The sequence below is a fragment of the Macaca thibetana genome, chromosome 11 (genome assembly GCF_024542745.1).
Source record: "Macaca thibetana thibetana isolate TM-01 chromosome 11, ASM2454274v1, whole genome shotgun sequence".
NCBI lineage: Eukaryota > Metazoa > Chordata > Mammalia > Primates > Cercopithecidae > Macaca > Macaca thibetana.
This window is the reverse complement of record NC_065588.1, coordinates 48,961,489-48,983,360: the sequence shown is the minus strand read 5'-3', so window position 1 is coordinate 48,983,360 and position 21,872 is coordinate 48,961,489. Positions and strand designations below refer to the sequence as shown.

The window sequence follows — 21,872 nt, the reverse complement described above, 5'->3', positions numbered from 1 at the left end:
GTTGATGGTTATAAAAACCATCATGGTTATACAAAATCTCTATTCAGTTAGTTATTGTGTATTTTTGGTGTCACAGGAAGAAAAGAGCCAAGATATTTTGAAAATCGACAACTCTTTTGCAGTATCCCAGGTCAATTTCTTTCTGTAAGAGGAGGTCGATTTCCAATGAGCATTGAAGGTCATTTAAGACCGTCGCAGTCTCTCCTGCCCTGGTTGGAACTCTTTCTGGGAAAGAGGGAAAAACAAGGAGAATGACAAGGCTGGCACTGAGGGGCTCTTGCAGTCTCTAAACCCGTCATCCCTTTCATTGTTGAACTGGGGTGGTGAGCCTGCACAAGCATGGGTGACAGCCAACCTCCCTTGGGCAGGTCCAGAACAGGGAGCAGCATTCTGCATGAGGTCCTTTTCCAGATTGAGAAACCCAAATCCTGATCTCCTCTTTTGATGATTTTACAAAAATCAAATTGCATGACAGATGCCCAGATAAACAGAAGTTTGCAATCAAAGCAAGTTCTGGGATGGAGCTGATTAGTAGATTTTTAATGGCTATTAGCTTGATAATCACGCGCCAGGAATAGCTCCCAGGCAGACCAAACCCATGTATAAGTGGGTCCACACCCATGTACACAACACCTACTTGGCAGGTATATAAGGGGACCCTGAAAGCCTCCCAGCAGCAGAGTTGAGTCTCCAGCCTTGACTCTTCTCAAGAGCCTGCGACTTTCCTCCCTGGACAAAGGCATCATGAGTTGTCAGATCTCTTGCAAATCTCGAGGAAGAGGAGGAGGTGGAGGAGGATTCCGGGGCTTCAGCAGCGGCTCAGCTGTGGTGTCTGGTGGAAGCCGGAGATCAACTTCCAGCTTCTCCTGCTTGAGCCGCCATGGTGGTGGTGGCCGGGGCTTCGGTGGAGGCGGCTTTGGCAGTCGGAGTCTTGTTGGCCTTGGAGGGACCAAGAGCATCTCCATTAGTGTGGCTGGAGGAGGCGGTGGCTTTGGCGCCGGTGGTGGATTTGGTGGCAGAGGAGGTGGTTTTGGAGGCGGCAGCGGCTTTGGAGGCGGCAGCGGCTTTGGAGGCGGCAGTGGCTTCGGAGGTGGTGGTTTTGGTGGAGGCGGCTTTGGTGGAGGCCGCTTTGGAGGTTTTGGGGGCCCTGGTGGTGTTGGAGGTTTTGGGGGTCCTGGTGGCTTCGGGCCTGGAGGATACCCTGGTGGTGGCATCCACGAAGTCTCTATCAACCAGAGCCTCCTGCAGCCTCTCAACGTGAAAGTTGACCCAGAGATCCAGAATGTGAAGGCCCAGGAGAGGGAGCAGATCAAAACTCTCAACAACAAATTTGCTTCCTTCATTGACAAGGTGAGTCCGGAGAAGACGGCTCCCACTGATGCTCAGGCCACCTCACTTTCAGCGCCAACTGAAAAGAAAACGGCACAGATTTGTGTTTCTTAGGAGCCAGTGGTATACCGCAGTAGCCTGGGTCATTTGCAGTTTCCAGATGGGAAAGACGCCAGCTTTGTGGGTTACATTTCCCATAACAGCCTGCACTTAGGAAGCATTTGTCCCTTTGGCCTTATTGTTAAAGTCCATATAAATAATATTTATGGAAAATTCTGAAAACCATAAAAAATGGATATAGGTAAGTATTGAACTGATCCTTGGGACAGGCCATTGAGCAGCAGTTTTTGGAAGCCATCGTCTTCTGAGGTGGTGTTTCCTTCCTTAGCAGTGATTATTAAATTCTGGAAAGCTGAACCTGAGATATCTGCTTGGGAATGCAGGAAATTCCTGCCTTCAAGAGAAGTGTTCTCAGTTTTGTGATCCATAAAGTCTTTATTGGCGTCACTTTGGAGTGTTACTGGGTTTTCTGCTATTTCAAGGCAGATGAACCTGTCTTGGTTTATCTGCATTGAAATAGGCAGGGATTTACAAGGCTCTTAAAAATCAGGCTAAGGAGCCCTGCCCTCCAGGACTGTCATACTCAGCACCCTTGGGAGCAGTGCCAGCAGATGCCTGCTTTTGGTTTTTCCTAGAATTTATGGGATCTTGGCTGGAAATTCAACCAGGATGGGGGAGGGAAATGGCCTAGAGTCTTGGGAGCAGCTGCAAACAAACCAGTGAGCAGTGAAGCAGCAAGAGACTCCTCTGCGTAGAGAGAGCCGGATGTAGCATTAGGAGTCTGTGGGACTTTCCAGGGGTGAGAGCTGGGAGCTCAGAAGCTCTGCCAGTCATGACTCGGCATCTAGCCTCAGACACTTCTGGAGGTCCTGAAGCAGCACCTGAGCTGCCCCTGGCCAGCATGGCTTGCTGGTGTGAAGGATGATCCAGAGCTCATGTGCTCTCCTTCTGGTCATGGCAGGTGCGGTTCTTGGAGCAGCAGAACCAGGTGTTACAGACCAAATGGGAGCTTCTACAACAAATGAATGTTGGCACCCGCACCATCAACCTGGAGCCCATCTTCCAGGGGTATATCGACAACCTCAAGAGATATCTGGATGGGCTCACTGCAGAAAGAACATCACAGAATTCAGAGCTGAACAACATGCAGGATCTTGTGGAGGATTATAAGAAGAAGTAAGTGGCAGAGTAAAACGCTGAGTGGAGATAAACATTGCACTGAGCCATTTGATCATTCCCTGGACAGTCACTCATCTCCCAGTTTCATTTGTGGTAGTAATGGGGAGAGGCATATGTATCTTTGCTGATTATTTGTGAAGAAGACAGTGAGGCTTTAGAGATCATTTTTGTTTTTTATATGTTTGAGAGTTAGTTTATAAAAATATATCTTTGGTTTGGAAATCTTAGTTTTAATTTAGACCTTTAAAAAGTGTGTGATACTCGCAGAGAATGCGGCATTATGGGTGAATCCAGAATAAAAAGGAAAAGAAAAAATTAAAGGGGAGCTAATCTAACTGCTGTATCATCTGGGTCCCAATAGGTATGAGGATGAAATCAATAAGCGCACAGCTGCTGAGAATGATTTTGTGACACTTAAGAAGGTGAGCAAGAGAATGTCTTGGCTGGGGTTGGGGATAGGAGTGTTTCACAGCCCCATTGTGTCTTAGCAGACAGTTTGGAAATCAACTGTGAGTGCAAAAGCAGCAGCCAGAGAAAGGAGTGAGACCTATGGCCCATTCTCTTGCAAACAAAAGTGTCTCTGTAGGTGAAGCTTCTGAATACAGTTTTCAAAGCTGTTCTGCATTTTTGGTAGAACGCTTCCCAGTAGTAACCCACTTAAAGCCTCTATTGAATCATGATAAATGCAAACACCAATTCTCTTTATATTCTCCTTCTAAAGAGCTGAGGAGGGAATGGGACTTCCCTTAGAATGCTTGCTTAAAGTTGCTGTTGGTTGTGTTGACAAAGGTTTGAGGTTGTAGGCCAAAAGCGTGGGTTCTCCTCCTGGGTCCTGCAGGGGCTTTGGTGTATATCCTGGGGGAAATTCTGGAGAGGTGAGATGGACAGACAGGATGAGAGAGCTGAGGACTATGGAAGCCCACAAATAACATTGTATCCCATTGTAGAAACACACTGTGTCTCAAGCAGGAGGGAAGGGCTGGTTGGCAAAGCTTGGTCACCTCGAAGCTCTGATGGTCCTTAGGGGTGTGAGCCGTGAACGTGGGCATGAAGTCCCTGGCAGAGGTGTATGGTGAACTGTACGACAAAAGAAGTCCCATGGAGACAGGGCTCAGGCTGGGATGTTAGAGGGGAGCCAGCAGGGGACTGAGTAGAGGGGAGTGGCAGAGAGAAGAAGAGGCCTGTACAGGGAACCGTACACCAGAGGCCCCAACCTTTCTTGCAGGACGTGGACAATGCCTACATGATAAAGGTGGAGCTGCAGTCCAAGGTGGACCTGCTGAACCAGGATCTTGAGTTCCTGAAAGTTCTCTATGATGCGGTAAGGAGGCTGCTCCAGGACAGACCCTTACTTCCCACCCTTCTCGCCAAAGGAAAGTCCTTTCCGCTTGGTGAAAAAGTGGCAGAAGTGGGGTTTATGGACCAGCTGACTTCAACCTGCCCTCATTCCAGGCCACTGGGGGGGCTTTCATAGCATAGGTCTTGTGGGTGAGGAATTTTCTCCTCCAACGTTATAGGAAGTAAGGTTCAGGAAACACCAGGACAGCTTCCCCTCCCTCCATTCCCCAAAAGTCCAGTTCCTCTGGGGAAGAGACAAGCCCTGTGCCCATTCCTGTGCCTACTGTACTTCAGAGATCAAAATGCATTCGTCTCCTATCCCCCTCCCCAACTCAAGGGCGCTCAGATGATTTCTGAAACAGGAAGTACCATTTAAGGTATTTGCCATGGGCCAGCTTCTGTCTGGGGGCACTTATCATAACTGGCCTACGTGGTGAAGGTTGTTAACTAGGAGGCTCAGAAACACAGGCGCCTCTCCCTACAATTCTGAGGACAACCTTGGGAGAGGCCCAGGAGTAGATGGTTACATGATTTTCATCCCACCTAGTGTATGCTTAGTCTGAGGGTCTGCATTTCCCTTATGCTGGGAGACAGAGGCCTCCTGTCTGAGTGTGACTGTGGCAGGATGTCATAACCAGACCTTCCTTGTGTGTTGTAGGAGATATCCCAGATGCATCAGAGTGTCACTGACACCAACGTCATCCTCTCCATGGACAACAGCCGCCACCTGGACCTGGATAGCATCATTGCTGAGGTCAAGGCCCAGTATGAGGAGATCGCCCAGAGGAGCAAGGATGAAGCAGAGGCCCTGTACCACAGCAAGGCAAGTACAGGGAATGTAGGAAGAGCCACAGCTCCCTGCCACGAGCTGGGTTGCACCCCCAGCCGGAAAGTGTACAGTAAGATTATTAGTTTTTTGTCTAATGGAAGTTGGGCACCATTCCCAAGAAAGGATGTTGAGAATGGCACCAAGTCCTTTTGGGCATGTGAGACAGTCCCTACCTCTCATGAATGCAGCCATGACATTTAGCTGGGTTGACCCTCCCTGGACCAGTAACGAGCTCTCCTTCACTCCAGTCACTCTGGAATGTGAGCCATGCTGGAACTTCCTTGCAAACTGTCTTCCTCTCCCCATATCAGTATGAGGAGCTCCAGGTGACTGCCGGGAAACATGGAGACAGCCTGAAAGAGATCAAGATAGAGATCAGCGAGCTGAACCGCGTGATCCAGAGGCTGCAGGGGGAGATCGCACATGTGAAGAAGCAGGTGAGGCCCAGTCCTGTCCAGGGAGGGGCGGGAGGTTGTCTCTGGGTGTGCGTGAGAGTGTGGTTTTGTGTGAGTGTGCATGTGAGAGATGAGAGACACTGATATATTGCACTCTAGCATGTATCGATCTCAAATTCCCCAGTTTAACATAATTTAAGGCTTATTATAACAATTTTTAGAGTGCTCTAAGAGACATTCCAAAGTAAGGATTAGCGAAGGGGAAGAATTGTGCTCACTTGTTTATGTGAGGAAAAGGGAGTCATAACAAATAGAGCAAACGTTAGTTTGATTGATTTGCCGAGCATTGCAGATGGAGTTTCCCGTTTGTGCTCAGCACAGGCCCTAAGCATCAGCCGACTGGCTTCATAGAGAGGCAGTGAGTGCTGGGGGCAGCTGGCCTGGGGTTGAACGTTAGCTTTGGAATAGAAAAGATAGAGGCAGAGAGTGGATTCCATCAGCAGCAGAAGCTTTGCCAAGCAGACCATTTCAGATGTTTTCATTTCCATCTGTAAAATGGGATCATGATTCTGGCCCTGTGGTGTGAGGATCAAAGGGCGTTATGGGGAAAGCCAAAGGGTGTCATCAAAGGTGACAGGGCAAGAAGATGTGCCAGAGACAGCAGTAAGTCTTAGCACAGTTGCTTGCGACTTGCATAAACTCCAGAGGGGACCTAACACTCCCGGGGGCCAGTGGTTCTGGCTTCCTGCACTTCAAACACCTCTGCTCTCTGTCCCCCTCTGTCAGGCAGGATCCACTCTCTGTCCATCTCTTATAGTGTAAGAATGTGCAAGATGCCATCGCAGATGTCACTCTCTGTCCTCTCATAGTGTAAGAATGTGCAAGATGCCATCGCAGATGCCGAGCAGCGTGGTGAGCATGCCCTCAAGGATGCCAGGAACAAGCTGAATGACCTGGAGGAGGCCCTGCAGCAGGCCAAGGAGGACCTGGCACGGCTGCTGCGTGACTACCAGGAGCTGATGAATGTGAAGCTGGCCCTGGATGTGGAGATTGCCACCTACCGCAAGCTGCTAGAGGGCGAGGAGTGCAGGTGAGGGCACTGGGAAGGGAGAAGGGGACCCTGGCCGGTCCTCTCCTTTCTCCCAGAGCCAGGGCTGGAGGCAAAGACAGGGAAAGCAGAGGATGGGGCAGGGCCTCCTGACGACTGAGAGCTGACATTCCCTGTGTTCCCCAAGCAGAAACTCAGGACACAAAGCACGATGGGAGAGTTGTACATTTATTGATATGAAATGATGCATAAGGCACGTTAAATTAAACTAAGCAGTAAGTTAAACATCCTGGTCTTTTCTGAAAGTGAAAACAAAATCGTGGGAAAACAGGTTAGTCCTAGACAGTCTGAAACATTGGTCTCTAGGTCCATAGGGTGAGTGGCCTCTGTACCCTCCACCATGTGACCCAGAACGAGGGAGATGATGTCTTGGAATGTGCTGACTGCTGGGGACGTGCTGACCGGAGCAGGTGCCAGCCCCAGTTCTTTGTAGGTTTCTGGAGTGACAAACGGAACCATTTGCTAACTTTCAAAGAGGCATCATTTGCTTCTTTGTCCATATTATCAGCATCTTGGGTGACTTAATCTGGCTGAAGCAATTGGAAGGGGAAAAGCTACCCCAGACCATCAGCAAGCCAGCATGACAAAGAGGGAGTGGCTTTCTTCAGGAGGTTGCTCTGTCCCTGTCTAGAGGTGATGCCTCCTATGCCCAGCTTGTAAGAGGAAGTGGGAAAGTTTTCAGTTGAAGCTGAAGAGGGTGGGAAGAAGAGAGGAATGGGGAGGCTCTACAGAGTCACAGTTCTTTCTGAACTGAACGTTCACAGGCAGCCTCATTGTAAAATTTCTGGTGTGGCATGGATTCTGAATAACAGATTCTCCAAGATGGATTTAAATACAAAAATGGTTTGCAAAGTTGGAAGTGAATTTGCTTTTCAGTTACCTTGGATCCGTTACACAACTGTTCATTTTTTTATCAGAGCAAAAATCGAGATGGATTGAGATGCAAGGTTGTGCATAAATGGAAGGGGGTCTGTCATCATTGTGTGACCTGGCAGCATAGAAGAAAGTGGGGTGTGTAAGCCCTGGTGGTGGCTTAGAGAGGCTGAACTGCACATTTGTGGGTGGAAGTTGTAAAATAACATGCATACACGACCTAAGTGTTCCACCACAACTTGTTTTTTCTCTCTCCCTGACAGGATGTCTGGAGACCTCAGCAGCAATGTGACTGTGTGTAAGTAGTGGGGTGCGGTCCTATTCCATGGGGTGTTGTGTTGGGTGGAGACAGGGAGAGGCGGTCATAATCTCTGTGGTAACACCACCTCTCTCTGCAGCTGTGACAAGCAGCACCATTTCATCAAATGTGGCATCCAAGGCTGGCTTTGGAGGTTCTGGAGGTAGAGGGTCCAGTTCCGGAGGAGGATATAGCTCTGGAAGTGGCAGTTATGGCTCTGGAGGCCGAGGGTCTGGCTCCAGAAGCGGTGGAGGAGGAGGTTCTGTCTCTGGAGGAGGATACGGCTCTGGCGGTGGTTCTGGAGGAAGATACGGATCTGGAGGCGGCTCTGGCTCTGGAGGAGGATATGGCTCTGGAGGTGGAAAACACAGCTCTGGAGGTGGCTCTAGAGGAGGCTCCAGCTCTGGAGGAGGATATAGCTCTGGAGGGGGAGGTTCCAGTTCTGTAAAGAGTAGCTCAGGTGAAGCTTTTGGTTCCAGCGTGACCTTCTCTTTTAGATAAAGATGAGCCCCCACCACCACCGACTCTCCCACCCCAGACTCTCCCACTCCAGAATGTAGAAGCCTGTCTCTGTACCTCTAACTGGCAGCAGGTTAAATTTTGTCATTTATCTCTGATGGCATTTTGAGGAAAAAGAATGTCCACATACAGTTTTTGCAAGATCTTTTCTCCAAACCAGTTAGTTAGAGCCAGTGACGCCTCTGTGTTCTGGGGCGGAATCTGTGCTGTCTAGGTTTGCGCTTCTAGCCATGCCCCGTTCCCGCCCCCACCATGCCTCTTTGCATTGCCCATTTTCCAGATGGGTATTCTATTGAGGACCCAGGCCCACCCAGGGATTTCATCTCTAAGCCTGGCAGTGCCGGGGGGAAATGTGTTTCTGTGTATATAGCTCCTCTTGTCCACCCTGCTTTCGGAAGTGCTGTGGTCTGGGGGTCTTCGTAATAAACTTCATTTGCAATTCATATCGTGTGCTGTCTGCGTGATGTCAAATGTTGGTGGAAGTGGGCAGCCACAGACAAGGGAGGTTTGGGCATGAAGGAGGGGCTCCTGGGTGAGGAGTGTGCCTCCCTGAGGGAAGCCCAGACGCTGGCCTCTGGACGGATGGGGGAGGGGTTACCCCAGAGCCCGGGGATGGATGTGCTGTTCTCAGAAAGTATTTAGCAGACTTGGGGGGTGGTGGCATTGTCGGGAGGTGGACGGGGGATTTATGGAAGAGTCTCTTTACTAGAAAAACCCATTCTTCCTGAGTATTTCCAACAGATTGCCCTTCCCCTTTTCCACAAGGGCTTTGGTCCGGGATCATTTCTCCTCGGGGTGAACCAGCCAAGCCCCTGGCACCATCGCCGTGAGCTTCCAAGGCAGACCTTCCTCAGCCTGACTTGGTCAGCCCTCTTCGAGGGCTCTGAGCAAGCCTGGAGGAGGATACCTGGGAAGCGTCTGGAGGACTCTAAAGTGGCCTCCAGAACAACCACTTCTATTTTCATGGAACACCCCCTCCTGTCAGAGGAGTCCCATCACACTCAGCAAACAAGCCCTCCTCTCCTCCCTCACCGCAGCCCCCAGGGCCTGTCGCATGGATGTCGCCATCAGGGTGGCCTTCTCCTGTGGGTGTGAAGATACCTTCAGCCCCTTCCTCAGGAAGCCGTGTCACCTGACCGGGACTTCCAGGGAGTTCAGGAGGTTGGGCAGCTGGGATTGGGCATGCTTGGGGTTGGTATTAGACAGGCCAGAGTTGCTCAAATGGGAGTTAGTGGTTTAGGCTGGGTCAGCTTAGCTTTCTGTATGTGGCGTTTGGTTATAGCAGTTGTAGTCTAAAGCCACTCAGAACCACTTCTGGAGGGTCCTTTTTTCTCCCACTCCACCCCAGCTTTAAAACCTTGGAGAGTCCTTAGTTGAGTCTGTGACCATCTTCATGTTCCCAGAGGTTGCAGGGATGGCTCTAATAGAGAACATATGCATTCACCTACCTCCAGACCAGCCAGGACCCAGGTATGAGGGCGCTGCAGGAACAGCTCTGAAGGCTGCAGGTGGCAAGGTGGCAAGACTCCAGGCTGAGCATTCTAGAGTGATCCGCTGATCAGAGAAGATACCTGAGAACCACCCAGACCTTGGTCGTGGGGAGAGGTCTGTGGGGAGAGGGTGCAGGCTGGGAAGAAGTGGTGTGGGGAGCTGGCTATACATCGGGTATGTACATCGTGTAGACACGAACACAACCTTCAACAGGGACTTGTGTCCCAGACATTTGAGGATTTGAGGCTGGACAGGAGCTTTGGCAATCAGTGTATTTGAACTTTTCACTTAGGTGAGGAAAAAGGTAAGGCCCAGGGTGGACACAGAAACCAGGTCTCCTCCTCCCAATTCATTAATTTTTTAAAAGGCAGGTAAGGTGGCAGCTTTTATTCCTAGGGGGCCTTAATTCTTTTTTTTCAGATGGAGTCTCTCTCTGTTGCCCAGGCTGGAGTGCAGCGGCGCGATCTCAGCTCACTGCAACCTCCGCCTCCTGGCTCAAGCGATTCTCATGCCTCAGCCTCCTGAGTAGCTGGAATTACAGACATGCACCACCATGCCTATCTAATTTTTGTATTTTTGGTAGAGACGGGGTTTTACCATGTTGCCCAGGCTGGTCTCGAACTCCTGACCTCAAGTGATCTGCCTGCCTCAGCCTCCCAAAGTGCTGGGATCACAGGCGTGAGCCACCGCACCTGGCCTTAATTCTTGAGACTGTCAGTGGTCTGAGCCTCTGGCTCCTTCTATCATTTCCAGTTCCTCATCCCTTTCCCATCTCAGACACAGCCCTTCTGGTTTCCAGATCAAATATATGCTATTTTCTTGCTGGACTCCAACAGTAAAATTAGCCTTGTACATTAACTCAGAGGGATCCATGCTTGAGGCATGGCAGAAATCAGGCTCTAAGCAGGTATTGGAGAGAAGGGCTAGCTCTGGAAAGGGACCCTCCTGTCCCTTTGAAGTGTGGTAGAGTAGCCCAGAATCTAGGCCACACCCTTCCACCACGGCCCTCTGCTGCCTCTCCACCAAATTTGGTAATTGACTTGTCAGGTCCTGGGTTTCAAAAAGGAGACAGGTACAGGCAGAAGGGTTTTACGAGCTCAATTTCCATAGGGAACTGGGCTAAATATTTCAGTTCTGATGATGTTGCAGAATATTTGGGACATCCTCCTTCTTGTGGTTCCCTCCCTTTCCCTGCCTGTGAGTTTTAGTATGAATTCAAATAAACCCTTTTTCTCTTCCTCACCAAACTCTTTCCTGTCAATCTAAAGAAAATTCCTGGGACAGCTCACCTCCTCCAGGAAGCCCACCTAAATGGAACACTCCTGCCTCCTTTTCTTGCTGTGAAGTGGGGAGGGAGTGCCCTGGGAGTGAGGAGACTTCAATGCTGATCCTCATCTTTGTGGGAACTGTTGCGTGACACTGGGCAAGTCCTTTCTCCTCTCTCAGCTCACTTTAATGACTTTCAGTGGCCAAGATTGTTTCTACAGATCCTTCCAGCTCTGATAAAAAGAACCCTGTCTGTGCTACTGGGTCAGCCAGTGCTTACTCCTAAAGCCTTTCAGCCTAACAGGGGATTTGGGACACTGTCAGGATATCCAAAGAGACCCTTTGTGAATAGGTGTGAGCATGTGAAGCTCAAAGTGGTTTTCATTCTAGTTCAGTAAATGCCCGTTGGACAATGACTGTGGGCAAGGTTGTGCATGTGGCCACGTGGGCGTATCAAGACAGTGCGTCCTGTCAGGGATTTATGGTCTAGCAGGGGATGAATGAGAGATTTGCAAACAGCTACTGAGACAAGGCAGAATGTAGTAGTGTGATTAAATTCATTAAGGGGTCCTTACTAAAAATTCGTATTCTTTGTTCCAGCATCCCCTCCCCGTCGTTGAGTTTCCACTACATAGGAGTCTAGAAATCTGCATTTTTAACAACCTCCTAGGTGATTCTGATGCTGTGGACGCAATGGCTATGCTCTGGAAAGCACTGATGGACATGCTAAGGGAGCGGGCTCTGGGGTGGGCTCAGTTGCTGGCACCTTGGAATTTAGTAGGCACTAAATGAAAAGTTGATGATCAGATAAAAGAACGTGTGACCCTGGCCAAGTTATCTAACAACACTGAGCCTTTCTTTACCCATTTGTAAAGAGGTGGCAACAACAACTTCCTCATAGAGTTGCTGGGAGGGTTACACACTAAAATCAACAACAAACATTTATTCTGTAGGACCTGTGCCGTCATAAGCATGCAGTACTGTAGGTTACATTATTACTATTATTGTAAGTTACAGACAGTATTTTGGGACCAGGAAAGACCTCATGGATGAGATAAGTTTATATCTAGGCACTGGCAGATAGGTGGGATTAATTAAGGAGTAATAATAACCATTCTGCAAGAACTCTTTCAGAAGATAGAAGAAGAAACACTTTCCATCGTGTTTTATAAGGCCAGCATTACACGGATACTGACAAAGATAGTTTAAAGGAAGAAACTAAAGACCAAAATCCCTCATGGATATATATATTCAAAAATTATCAGCAAGATATAAGCAAATTCAATCTAGAAAGATACAAAAAGGATAATACATCATGACCATGTGTTTAAAAATATTGTTTAAAAATATTGAGGCATATGCTTAAAATGTATCCCAGAAATAAAAACTTGCTCAACATTCAAAGAATTAATGTATTCACCATATTGACATAGAAGAAAAAAAAACATTTGACTGTATCAATAGATACAAAACATTTGACAAAACACATTTCATGGTGAAAACAAACAAGCAAACAACAACAACAACAAAGACAGATTCTTAACAAACTAGGAGTAGAAGGGAACTTCATTAGCCCGAGAAGTGGCACCTATAAAAACCCATGGCTAACGTACTTAATGACGAAAGTCAATACTTTTCCCATAAGCATTGCCTGGGGACAAGCAAGGGTATTTGCTGTCACTGCTCCTATTCAGCATCATACTGGGATTCCTAAATAGTGCAATGATGGAAGAAAAATAAATAAAATCATACAGATAGGAAGAAAGAAATAAAACTGATTTATTAATATATGATATGATTGCATATGTAGAAAATCCAAAGGTATCTTATTAGTCAATGTATTTCTCTATTGAGAAAATCTTGATTTATACAGATAGATGGGTGTAAATGGTAACAATATTTATAACTAATTTGACTTGAAATTTCTGATTACTTTCCATTGAAAGAGAGATGGCAGGGGAAGTTGTAGTTCAAAATGCAGAATGCTGAGTTAAGTAGTGCATTGTTGAACTCCATTAATTAAAATTTACTACAGATCAGATTTGAATGTGCATGCTATTTATTTTAAAGTCAACTTTAACGAGGATTCACTTATGAATAATAAAATCCCTTGTATTACATTTAAAATGTAAATGTATTTAAAATGTAAAATGTAAATGTAAATGTATAAAATCCAATGTATTACATTTAATATACTTCAATATTTTTAAACAAATGTATACATCCTTATAACCACTACCACACTACTCTAATGAGTTACCTTATGCCCCCAGGCAACTTTTGATCTCCTTGTTGATACCACTGACTGGTTTTGCCTGTTCTAGGATTTCTTAGGGTTGCTGTACCTCCTCTCCAACACTGGGCATTGCCAGTCTTTTTCATTCTACAGGGTGTGCATGTTGTCTCATTGTAGTTTTAAAGCATTTTCCTGATGACTTGCGATGCGCAGCGTCTTTTTTTGGTTCTTATTGGGTGTTTGTACATGTTTTAGGAAAGGTCTGTTCAAATCTTGTGTAAGTTTCTATTGGGCAATTTGACATACATAGTTGCAGGAATTCTTTATATGCTCTGGATAACAGTCATTTGTCAGGTGTATGTATTGTGAATATTTTCACTCAGTGTGTGGATTTTCTTGTCATTTTCTTAATGGTATCTTACAAGCAATAGAATTTTCTAATATTGATTAATTCTAATTTATCAAATTTTCTTTATAGTTTGGACTTTTGGTGTCTTAAGACATCTTTGCTTACCTAATGGTCACAAACATTTTCTCCTACAACACAAACTTTTATTCTAGAAGTTTTGTAATTCTAGTGTTTACATTGTCTATACCCCATTTTAAGTGGCCATTTGGGTATGGTATAAGATAAGGGTCCAAATTCATTTTATTCCCCCAAGTAAATATCCAGTTGTTTGGGCACCAATTGTTCAAAAGACTGTTGTTTACTTGTTGAACTACCTTGGCAACTTTGTCAAATACCAAATAGAGATATATGTGTGGGTCTGTTTTTGGATTCTTTATTCTGTTGATTGATTAATGTATCTGTGAAACACTTCAAACATATAGTATTGATATGGTGGCTTGAATCAGTCTTGGAATAAGCTAGTGTAATACCTCTGATTTTCTTCTTTTTTTAAAAAATTATTTGGGATTGAATTTTTGAATTTTTGAGCTTTAGTATCAGCTTGTAAGTTTCTATCAGGAAACACTGCTGGGTTTTGATTGAAATCATGTTGAATCGATAGGTCGGTTTGGGGAGAACTGACATTTTAAGTATCTTGAGTCTTTCAATCTATGAATATAGTACCTCTCTCCATTGCTTTAGGTCTTTAATTTTTCTCATCAGTGTGTTACAGTTTTTAGTGTACAGGTCTTATATATATTTTGTTAAATTTATCTCTAAGTATTTTATGTTTTCATGCTATTATAAGTGGTATTTAAAAATTTAATTTGTTATTGTTTATCACTCATATATAGAAGCACAATTTTAAAAACTGGCCTTGTTTCTTGTGAGCATGCTAAATTCATTTGTCACTTCTACTAGTTATTTCATAGATTCCCTAGGATTCTATATGTACACAATTATGTTGTCTATGAATAAAGATGATTTTGACTTCTCCTTTCCAAACTGTTTGCTGTTGTTTATCTCCCCTCATTGGTCTGGCTAGGATCTTCAGAGCAATGTTGAATGGGAGCAGCAAGAGTTGCCATCCTTCCCTTTTCCCTAATCTTGGAGGGAAGCATTTTTTTTTCCACCATTGTCTATAATATTAAATATAAGCATTTTTAAAATTTGTTTGTTTTGTTAGATGGGCAAGTTCAGGAAGTTTCCTTATACTCTTAGTATACTGCATGTTTTTATCTTGAGTGAAGGTTGATTTTTTTCAAATACTTTTCAACATTCAGATGATCATATAACTTTTCTCCTTCACTCTGTTAATATAGTGAATTTCACTGATTAATTTTCTAATGTTAAATTAATCTTGTATTCCTGGAATAAACTCCATTTGGTCATGCTATATTATTCTTTTTTTTTTTTTTTTTTTTTGAGATGAAGTCTCGCTGTGTCATCAGGTTGGAGTACAGTGGCACAATCTCGGCTCACTGCAACCTCTGCCTCCCGAGTTCAAGCGATTCTCTTGCCTCAGTTTCTTAAGTAGCTGGGACTACAGGCATGTGCCACCAGGCCCAGCTAATTTTTGTATTTTTAGTAGAGACGAGGTTTCACCATATTGGCCAGGATGGTCTCGATCTCTTGACCTCGCGATCTGTCCACCTCAGCCTCCCAAATATTAACCTTTTTATGCGTTGCTGGATTCAACTTGCCATTTCATTGAAGATTTTTGTGTCTGTCTGGAGGAATGAATGTCTTTGTCTAATATTCACGAATGTACTCTATAGGCTTGCAGTAGCCCTGAGACAAGAGAGAGTGAAAAGGTGTGAAGAGAATTAACTTTTACACTGTGCTTTTATACCGTATTCTATTGTTTGAGTTTTTGAGCAAAGCACGTATTTCTTTTATAATAACTAAAAAGACTTATTTTTTTCAAGTAGCCATAGTGGCAGAGCATTAGAAACTACCGCAGGTTTCTGTTCAGGGTCTTAAGGAAAATGAAGCCAGCAGCCTGCTGAAACAGCTGGGGCAGGAGCGTGCACAGGAGAGTGTTCCAGGACGCACAGGGAGGCTGGAAGCAGAGAGACGGCTTAGAGACTCCTTATAGCAGGCTCTAGCTTTGCCTATTTAGACTGGAAATTTCCTAAGAGATAGAAGAACACTTTCTCAAGTTCATGACCTTGACAGAAGTTTATCTGGCGTCAAATATGCAAAGGGTACTCAAGAAAAATTATCAGAAATGTTTAAGAAGGTGATGACTTTCACTGGAATCCCATACTTGCCCGAAAAGGAGGAGGAAAAAAAAAGTGGAGATTGTCCAATTATATTCGGTCTTGGCCTGGGCACCTGCCCTCCTCCTGTCACTTTTGTCATAGCTAATCTCTTTGGCTTTGGCCTGTCCTCTCGCCCTGGTCTTACTCTCCCCTTTCTGGTTTTCTGTGACCCCTGCTAAGACCTCTTTCTCAGCTCCCTTTAGTGGGGCTAGTGAGGCTCTCACCTCATCTCTGTTAAGACTGCACTCTCCCTGCTTCCTCTCCTCCCCTGAAACCTGCTCACAGTGCACTACCTCCAAGTGGGGGCCCAAATTCATGTCTCCTCAGCATTTATGGACCCAACTCAATATTTCTGTATTGAGCTCTTGAATCAGTTGGCCTTGGTTCAAATCCTATTTCTACTCCTTAACTAGTTGCATCATTTGGGCAAAGCTCTTAATCTTTTAAACCTTAGTTTTCCCTTCTAGAAAAATGCAGACAATAACAGTGGCTGCCTCATAGTGCTGTTGTGGGGATTAAAGGAGATTATCTTTGTAAAGCACTTGCCACAGTTATTTACCTGTGACGAACAGATTGAGAAGGGCTGCTCTTGTTACTCTATGCAGGAGTTGATGTGATTCCCAGCGTGAGATTGAATTATGAATTATGAAGCAGATTTGAGGTATCCTTTCCTCTGACGTTGTTCTCCTCTGAGCCCCATGAGAGGATCTACTGATTATTCTGTTTTCATGTTAGCAGGCAATCTAGAGAAGTCACCAACAACATGAGCTGCTCTATGTAGATGGCGGTGGATTTGCGGGGTGGTCAGGATCCACTCTTCCCTTTTCCTGAGAGTAAAAGGAAGGAGCCTTTGGCCAGGTAGCTGGGGCCCTGGGGCCCTGAGCTTGCTCTGTAGGCACTGGCTATGTGGCCTTGAGCAAGTCACTGTTTGTCTGTGGCCCTGTGAAGGTTCCTCCTCCACAGTAGAGGAGCTGCAGGGTTCCTCTTGCATGTAGAAGCTCACGCTGCCTCGAGGTGGAGAAGGGGAGACCCTACCTTCAGGGCTCTTTGCCTGTGGTGGACGCATGGCCCAGACACTGGGTGGTGTGGGAGCCCTGGCCACTGTTCCTTCATGGGACACTTCAAGAAGGCACCCCTCAATGCTGTGTGAGATGGATATTAAGGGATGTAGAAAGGGTGTTGGGGTGCACGGAGCTGTATCCCCTCAGCTGTGGTGTCAAGCACTGTCTCAGCTCTCGGGCCACTGTGTCTGGCTTCTGCTCAGGGAACAGAGCCTTCCTGAGAGGGGGCACCATCTCCTGAGGGTCTGGTGCAGCATCCGGGTTCATGTCTAGGGCTGCCAGGTCCTCAGGGGACAGCTGGAGCTTCTGAGGGTCCAGACCTCAAGCTAGGAATCTTGGACACGCTCCTTACTTGGGAGATGAAGAGTCCAGTTTAATGAGAGTCCAGGTCTCCAGCTCAGGGCACAGAAACCTGTGGGTCTCCCTCCCAGAGGCAAAGGCCAATCTTCTGGCCCTGCTCTGTCTTGGTATTTGTCTGCCTGAAAGTGCATACCTGCTCTGGTTCCACCCCTACCTTTTTGTCTTCTGTGGCAATTTGGAGATGGGCTTTTGGGTCAAAACAAATGCTTTTTCTCTTCTCCCTCATGCATCCAAACACCAGGCCCCACAGGAAAGCCCCTCTCAGTGGGTCTTTGGGTGTCAGTCACCTTCTCCCTTGCCTCTCCCTGCAGCCTCATAGTGCTCTTAGCCCGCACTGTCTTGTTCTGTGATGCAGAAGCAAGAGCTCTTCTCCTGTCTCTGGTCCTGAAGTAAGGGCATGCATAAACACCTTTTGAAACATGATACTCTCAATTCTCAGTTATCCACCTTAGTGGATGTCAGCCATGGTACTGATAATCTGCAACCATGTTTAGCAAGAAGTTGTTTTTATTTCATTTTACAAGGCCTCCTATGACTGATTCTGAGATAGAGGGACTCTCTGCCTTCCATGGATTCATAGACCCTGAGTGGCCACCAAAGGGAGGAGGAGAGCGGAAGATCTATGGGGACTGGGAGGGTGAAAGTGTGTTAGCCTGACCCCGCCCCATTCCCTGAGAAAGTCAGGTGGTATCCACCTAGAGAGCAGCCTGAGAGTGGGCTGGGTTCAGGTGTCTCCCCTCTGCCAGAATGAGGATAAAAACATAGCAGAAGCAAATCCTTCACAAGGGCCATGCTTCAGGCACAGTCTAGTTTGAAATAATGTCCAGTGTGACCTGTTGGGCTGTAAGGGGTGTGACTAGAGCCCTGGAACCCTGCAGTTTATGAAGGAGATCTTGCATCCTGTGTTTTGTTGTAAAGGGTTGCCCACTGCCACCTTACCCTCTCTCCCACAGCTTTCCATTAAATTTCATGGGGCATAGATTCTGTTTGGAAACTTTAAAAATATTCACTAATAAGATTGTCGCTGAGTATTGTTCACTACCCCCAGATTGCCATCCTGCAAGGCCCACATGTGCATGTGTACACACACACACACACACACACACACACACACACATATGTTCACTCTGTTCTATCCTTGCTTGGCTGTCTGGGCTGACAGGAGGGAACACTGGAAGGGGTGCTGTTCCTGTTCAGCTTTGGAAGGTGGGCACAAAGGACCCTTGTTTCCTCTCTCTATTAGGAAAACTCAGCTTCCATTTTTTACAGCAATAACTTTAGGCCTTGAGCCTTGTTTGGCAGCCAAGCTGGTGTTATTATTGGCTAATTGTGGGGTAATAGTGTTGCTATCATTATTGTTAGGAGGATTATTATCAGGCAACTAAATGGCCAGAAGGTGTGGAGTGGGAAAAGCAGCCTGGGGGCTTGGGTCACAAGGGCAGCTTTCCTGTTTTGTCTCCTGCTTTGCTCAGAAGGCAGTTTCCAGTCCAGCACTGCACTCGGAGTCCAGAGGTGTTTATTGGAAGGCAGGTCTTATCAAAAATTCCCTGCTGTGAGCTCTGTTTTCAGCAGCAAGGGGAGGAAGATAGCCAGGGATAATGGGGCACAGGTCCTGCCTTTGAGCCACTCCTACACTTCTGAAGAGGCAGCATGCATTCATTCAACAACCATTTATGTGCCAGATTCTGTTCTCAACACTAACACAAAAGGGTGACCAAGACCTCTGGCTATTGGGAAGCAGGTAAGTGAAGGTGCAGAGTATAGTGAGACAGATGCTATCTTGGGAAGAGTATCTCAGGAACAAGGGACTCAGATTAGGAGGATAAGGGAGACTTCCTTAATGAAGATCCCTCAAAGCTGAAACCTGAAACCTGAAAGATGAAGAGTTAGCCAAGGGGAAGGGAGTGTTTAAGTAGAGGTGCTATATCTACTGTGACCAGAGCAGTGCTGGGCACATAAGTAGGTGCACCATAAATGGTTGAATTGGTCAAATGAAAGAAAAGGAGGTTGACAAGAGCATGAGAAAGTGCAGTCTGGTGGAGCTTGGAGAGAGATGTGGCAGGACAGGTGGGCGGGGCAAGATCAGGACGAGAGAGCACTTCTGCTTAGAGGTGGCCAAGGTAGAGTGGCCACCTTGTTCCTGTTTGCCTGGAACTTTCCTGGTTTTGAAACTGAAAGTCCCGCATCCTGAGAATCCAATAAGCCCAGGCAAATGGAAAAGGTTAGTCATCCTATGGCTGCGTTGCCTTCCCAGATTTGGACTCCATGCTGCAGCTTTGAGCAGTGGACTGTTAGACACAATGGCAAGAATGCTTGCTCACCTAGCAGGCAGGGCATAGCTGAGCCTGCTGGGTGGCCCCCGTATCCTTTCTCCTTTTCTTTCACAGAATTAGAAATTTAGATGAGCACATGGCCAGCCACCCAAAGATGACATTTCCCAGCCTCCCTTGAAAATAACTGTGGCCATGAAACTAAACTCTGGTCAGAGGGATACGAGTTGGGGTATCTTGCTCCTGATTGTGCTGTTAAAAGGCAGAACTCCTGAGAGTGGGTTCAGGCTCTGATGAAAACAATATGAGGAAGTTTAAAAAACTCTCCAAACTCAAGACCTGACCCAGACCTTTTAAATAAGAATCTCAGCGTCAGGGAAAGGGCTGATTTTTTTTTAGAAAGATTTCAGGCAGTAGTGGTTAAAAGGATGGACTCTGCAGTGGGCTGCCTGGCTTCCAGTCCTGGTTCTAGCTATGTGACCTTGTGCAAGTAACTTAACCTTCTGTGCTTCAGTTTTCTTATCTATAAAATGTATGTTAATTGAACCTTCTTGATGGAGTTATTTTGAAGATTAGTGTGCTCAGAACAGTACCTGTCATATACATGCTTAATTCACTAATGTGCTCAGTAAATGTTGCAAGATGGTAACATATATCTATATCTATAATTAAGATATAGAGCACCTCTACTTAAACACTCCCTTCCCCTTGGCTAACTCTTCATCTTTCAGTTTCAGGTTTCAGCTTTGAGGGATCTTCATTAAGGAAGTCTCCCTTATCCTCCTAATCTGAGTCCCTTGTTCCTGAGATACTCTTCCCAAGATAGCATCTGTCCCACTATACTCTGCACCTTCACTTACCTGCTTCCCAATAGCCAGAGGTCTTGGTCACCCTTTTGTATTAGTGTTGAGAACGTAATAATTCTATATCTATAATTAAGATATAGAACATTTCCATCATCACAAATTTCCCTCATGTTGTCCTCATTTGGACACATCCACTTCTCTCCTGTAACACTCTGTTCAACCCCCAAGCAATTACTAATCTGTTCCCCATTTCTGTATTTCAGGAATGTTATGTAAATGGAATCTTTTCAAGAGTATTACATAAATGGAATCATACAATATACAAATCATACAGTCCTTGAGGATTTTTTTTTTTTAACTCAGTATAATTCGCTAGAGATTCACATGGGTCATTGCATGTACTGATAGTTAATTCCTTTTCATTGTTGAGTAGTACTCCATGACATGAATGTATCATGGTTTGCCACCCATTGAAGGGCACCTGGATCATTTGCATTTTTTGGCTATTACAAATAAAGCTGCTATAAATGTTTGCATGCAGGTTTTTGTGTGAACATGAGATTTCATTTCTCATGGGATAAATGATCAGGTTTGTAATTGCTGGGATGTATGGGAGTTGCTTGTTTGGTTCTTTAAAAACTGTCAAACTGTTTTCCAGAGTGGCTGTGCCATTTTACATTCCCATTAGCAATATATGAATGCTCTAGTTTCTGTGGGTCCTTGCCAGCATTTAGTGTTGCCACTAAGTTTTCTTGAAGCCATTCTGATTGGTGTTGAGTAATATCTCCTTGTGGCTTAAATTTGTATTTCCCTAATGTTGAATATCATTTTGTGTGCTTATTTGCCATCGGTATGTCCTATTCAGTGAAAGTCTTGTCATGTTTTTGCCCATTTTCTAATGCAATTGTTGTTCTTTTGTTGTTGAGTTCTGAGAGTCCATTATGTATTCTAGATCCTAGTCCTATGCTGAATATGTGGTCTGCAAATAATTTTTCCCAGTCTGTTGCTTGTCTTCTCATCCTCCTTAACAAGGTCTTTTGCAGTACAAAGTTTTTAATTTTGATGAAGTCCAGTAGATTTCTCCTTATATGGATTATGCTTTTGATGCCAAATCTAAGACCTCTTTACCTACCCTTTATCTTGAAGATTTCCCCCGTTGTTTTCCTGAAAGTTTTATAGTTTTACATTTTATAGTCAGTTAAGTCTGTGATCTATTTTGAGTTAATTTTTGTGCAAAATATGAGACTTAGATCAAGATTTTTTTTTTTTTTGTATGTACAATCACTTCAGCACCATTTGTTGAAAAGGCTAACTTTCTTCCACTGAATTATTTTTGACTCTGTGTCAGAAACTAGTTGAGGTCCAATTTATCTTTTTTTTTGTTTTGTTTTGTTGTTGCTTGTGCTTTTTGTTTCTGTTATGGATTGAATTGCATTCTCCAAAAAAAGATATATTAAAGTCCTAACTCCCAGTACCTCCAAATGTGAGTGTATTTGCAAATAATGTGCTTTAAAAATTTTCTTTTGAGACTTCCTCTTCAACCCATGAATTATTTAGATGTATATTGTTTAGTTAATAAGTGTTTGGATAGATCCTGTTATCTTTCCTTTGTTTATGTTCAGTTTATTTATTTTAGTATAGAACATGTTTTAGTATAGAACATATTTTATAGAACATATTTTAGTATAGAACATATTTTAGTATAGAACATATTCTGCATAATTTAAGTTATTTACAACTTGTTGAGGTTTATTTTATATTCCAGAATATGACCCAATTTGGTATATGTCCTGTGGGCACTT

General features: G+C 45.2%; 1 protein-coding gene across 1 annotated transcript; it reads left to right on the top strand.

Moving 5' to 3' along the window:
• The first annotated feature begins 675 nt into the window (after positions 1-675).
• KRT2 (keratin 2) lies at positions 676-8,371 on the top strand. Its single transcript, XM_050748816.1, has 9 exons — positions 676-1,350; positions 2,351-2,565; positions 2,930-2,990; positions 3,794-3,889; positions 4,565-4,729; positions 5,047-5,172; positions 6,000-6,220; positions 7,375-7,409; positions 7,510-8,371. Exons 1-9 carry the CDS (start codon positions 745-747, stop codon positions 7,908-7,910), a joined length of 1,926 nt encoding a protein of 641 aa, XP_050604773.1. The 5' UTR covers positions 676-744; the 3' UTR covers positions 7,911-8,371.
• Positions 8,372-21,872: the final 13,501 nt, after the last annotated feature.

Excerpts from the sequence above, each read along its gene's own strand:
- KRT2 (XM_050748816.1), top strand. The coding sequence starts at position 745 with ATGAGTTGTCAGATCTCTTGCAAATCTCGAGGAAGAGGAGGAGGTGGA. Across the intron at positions 2,991-3,793 it reads ATTTTGTGACACTTAAGAAG|GACGTGGACAATGCCTACAT; the intron begins GTGAGCAAGAGA and ends CCTTTCTTGCAG. Across the intron at positions 3,890-4,564 it reads TGAAAGTTCTCTATGATGCG|GAGATATCCCAGATGCATCA; the intron begins GTAAGGAGGCTG and ends TGTGTGTTGTAG.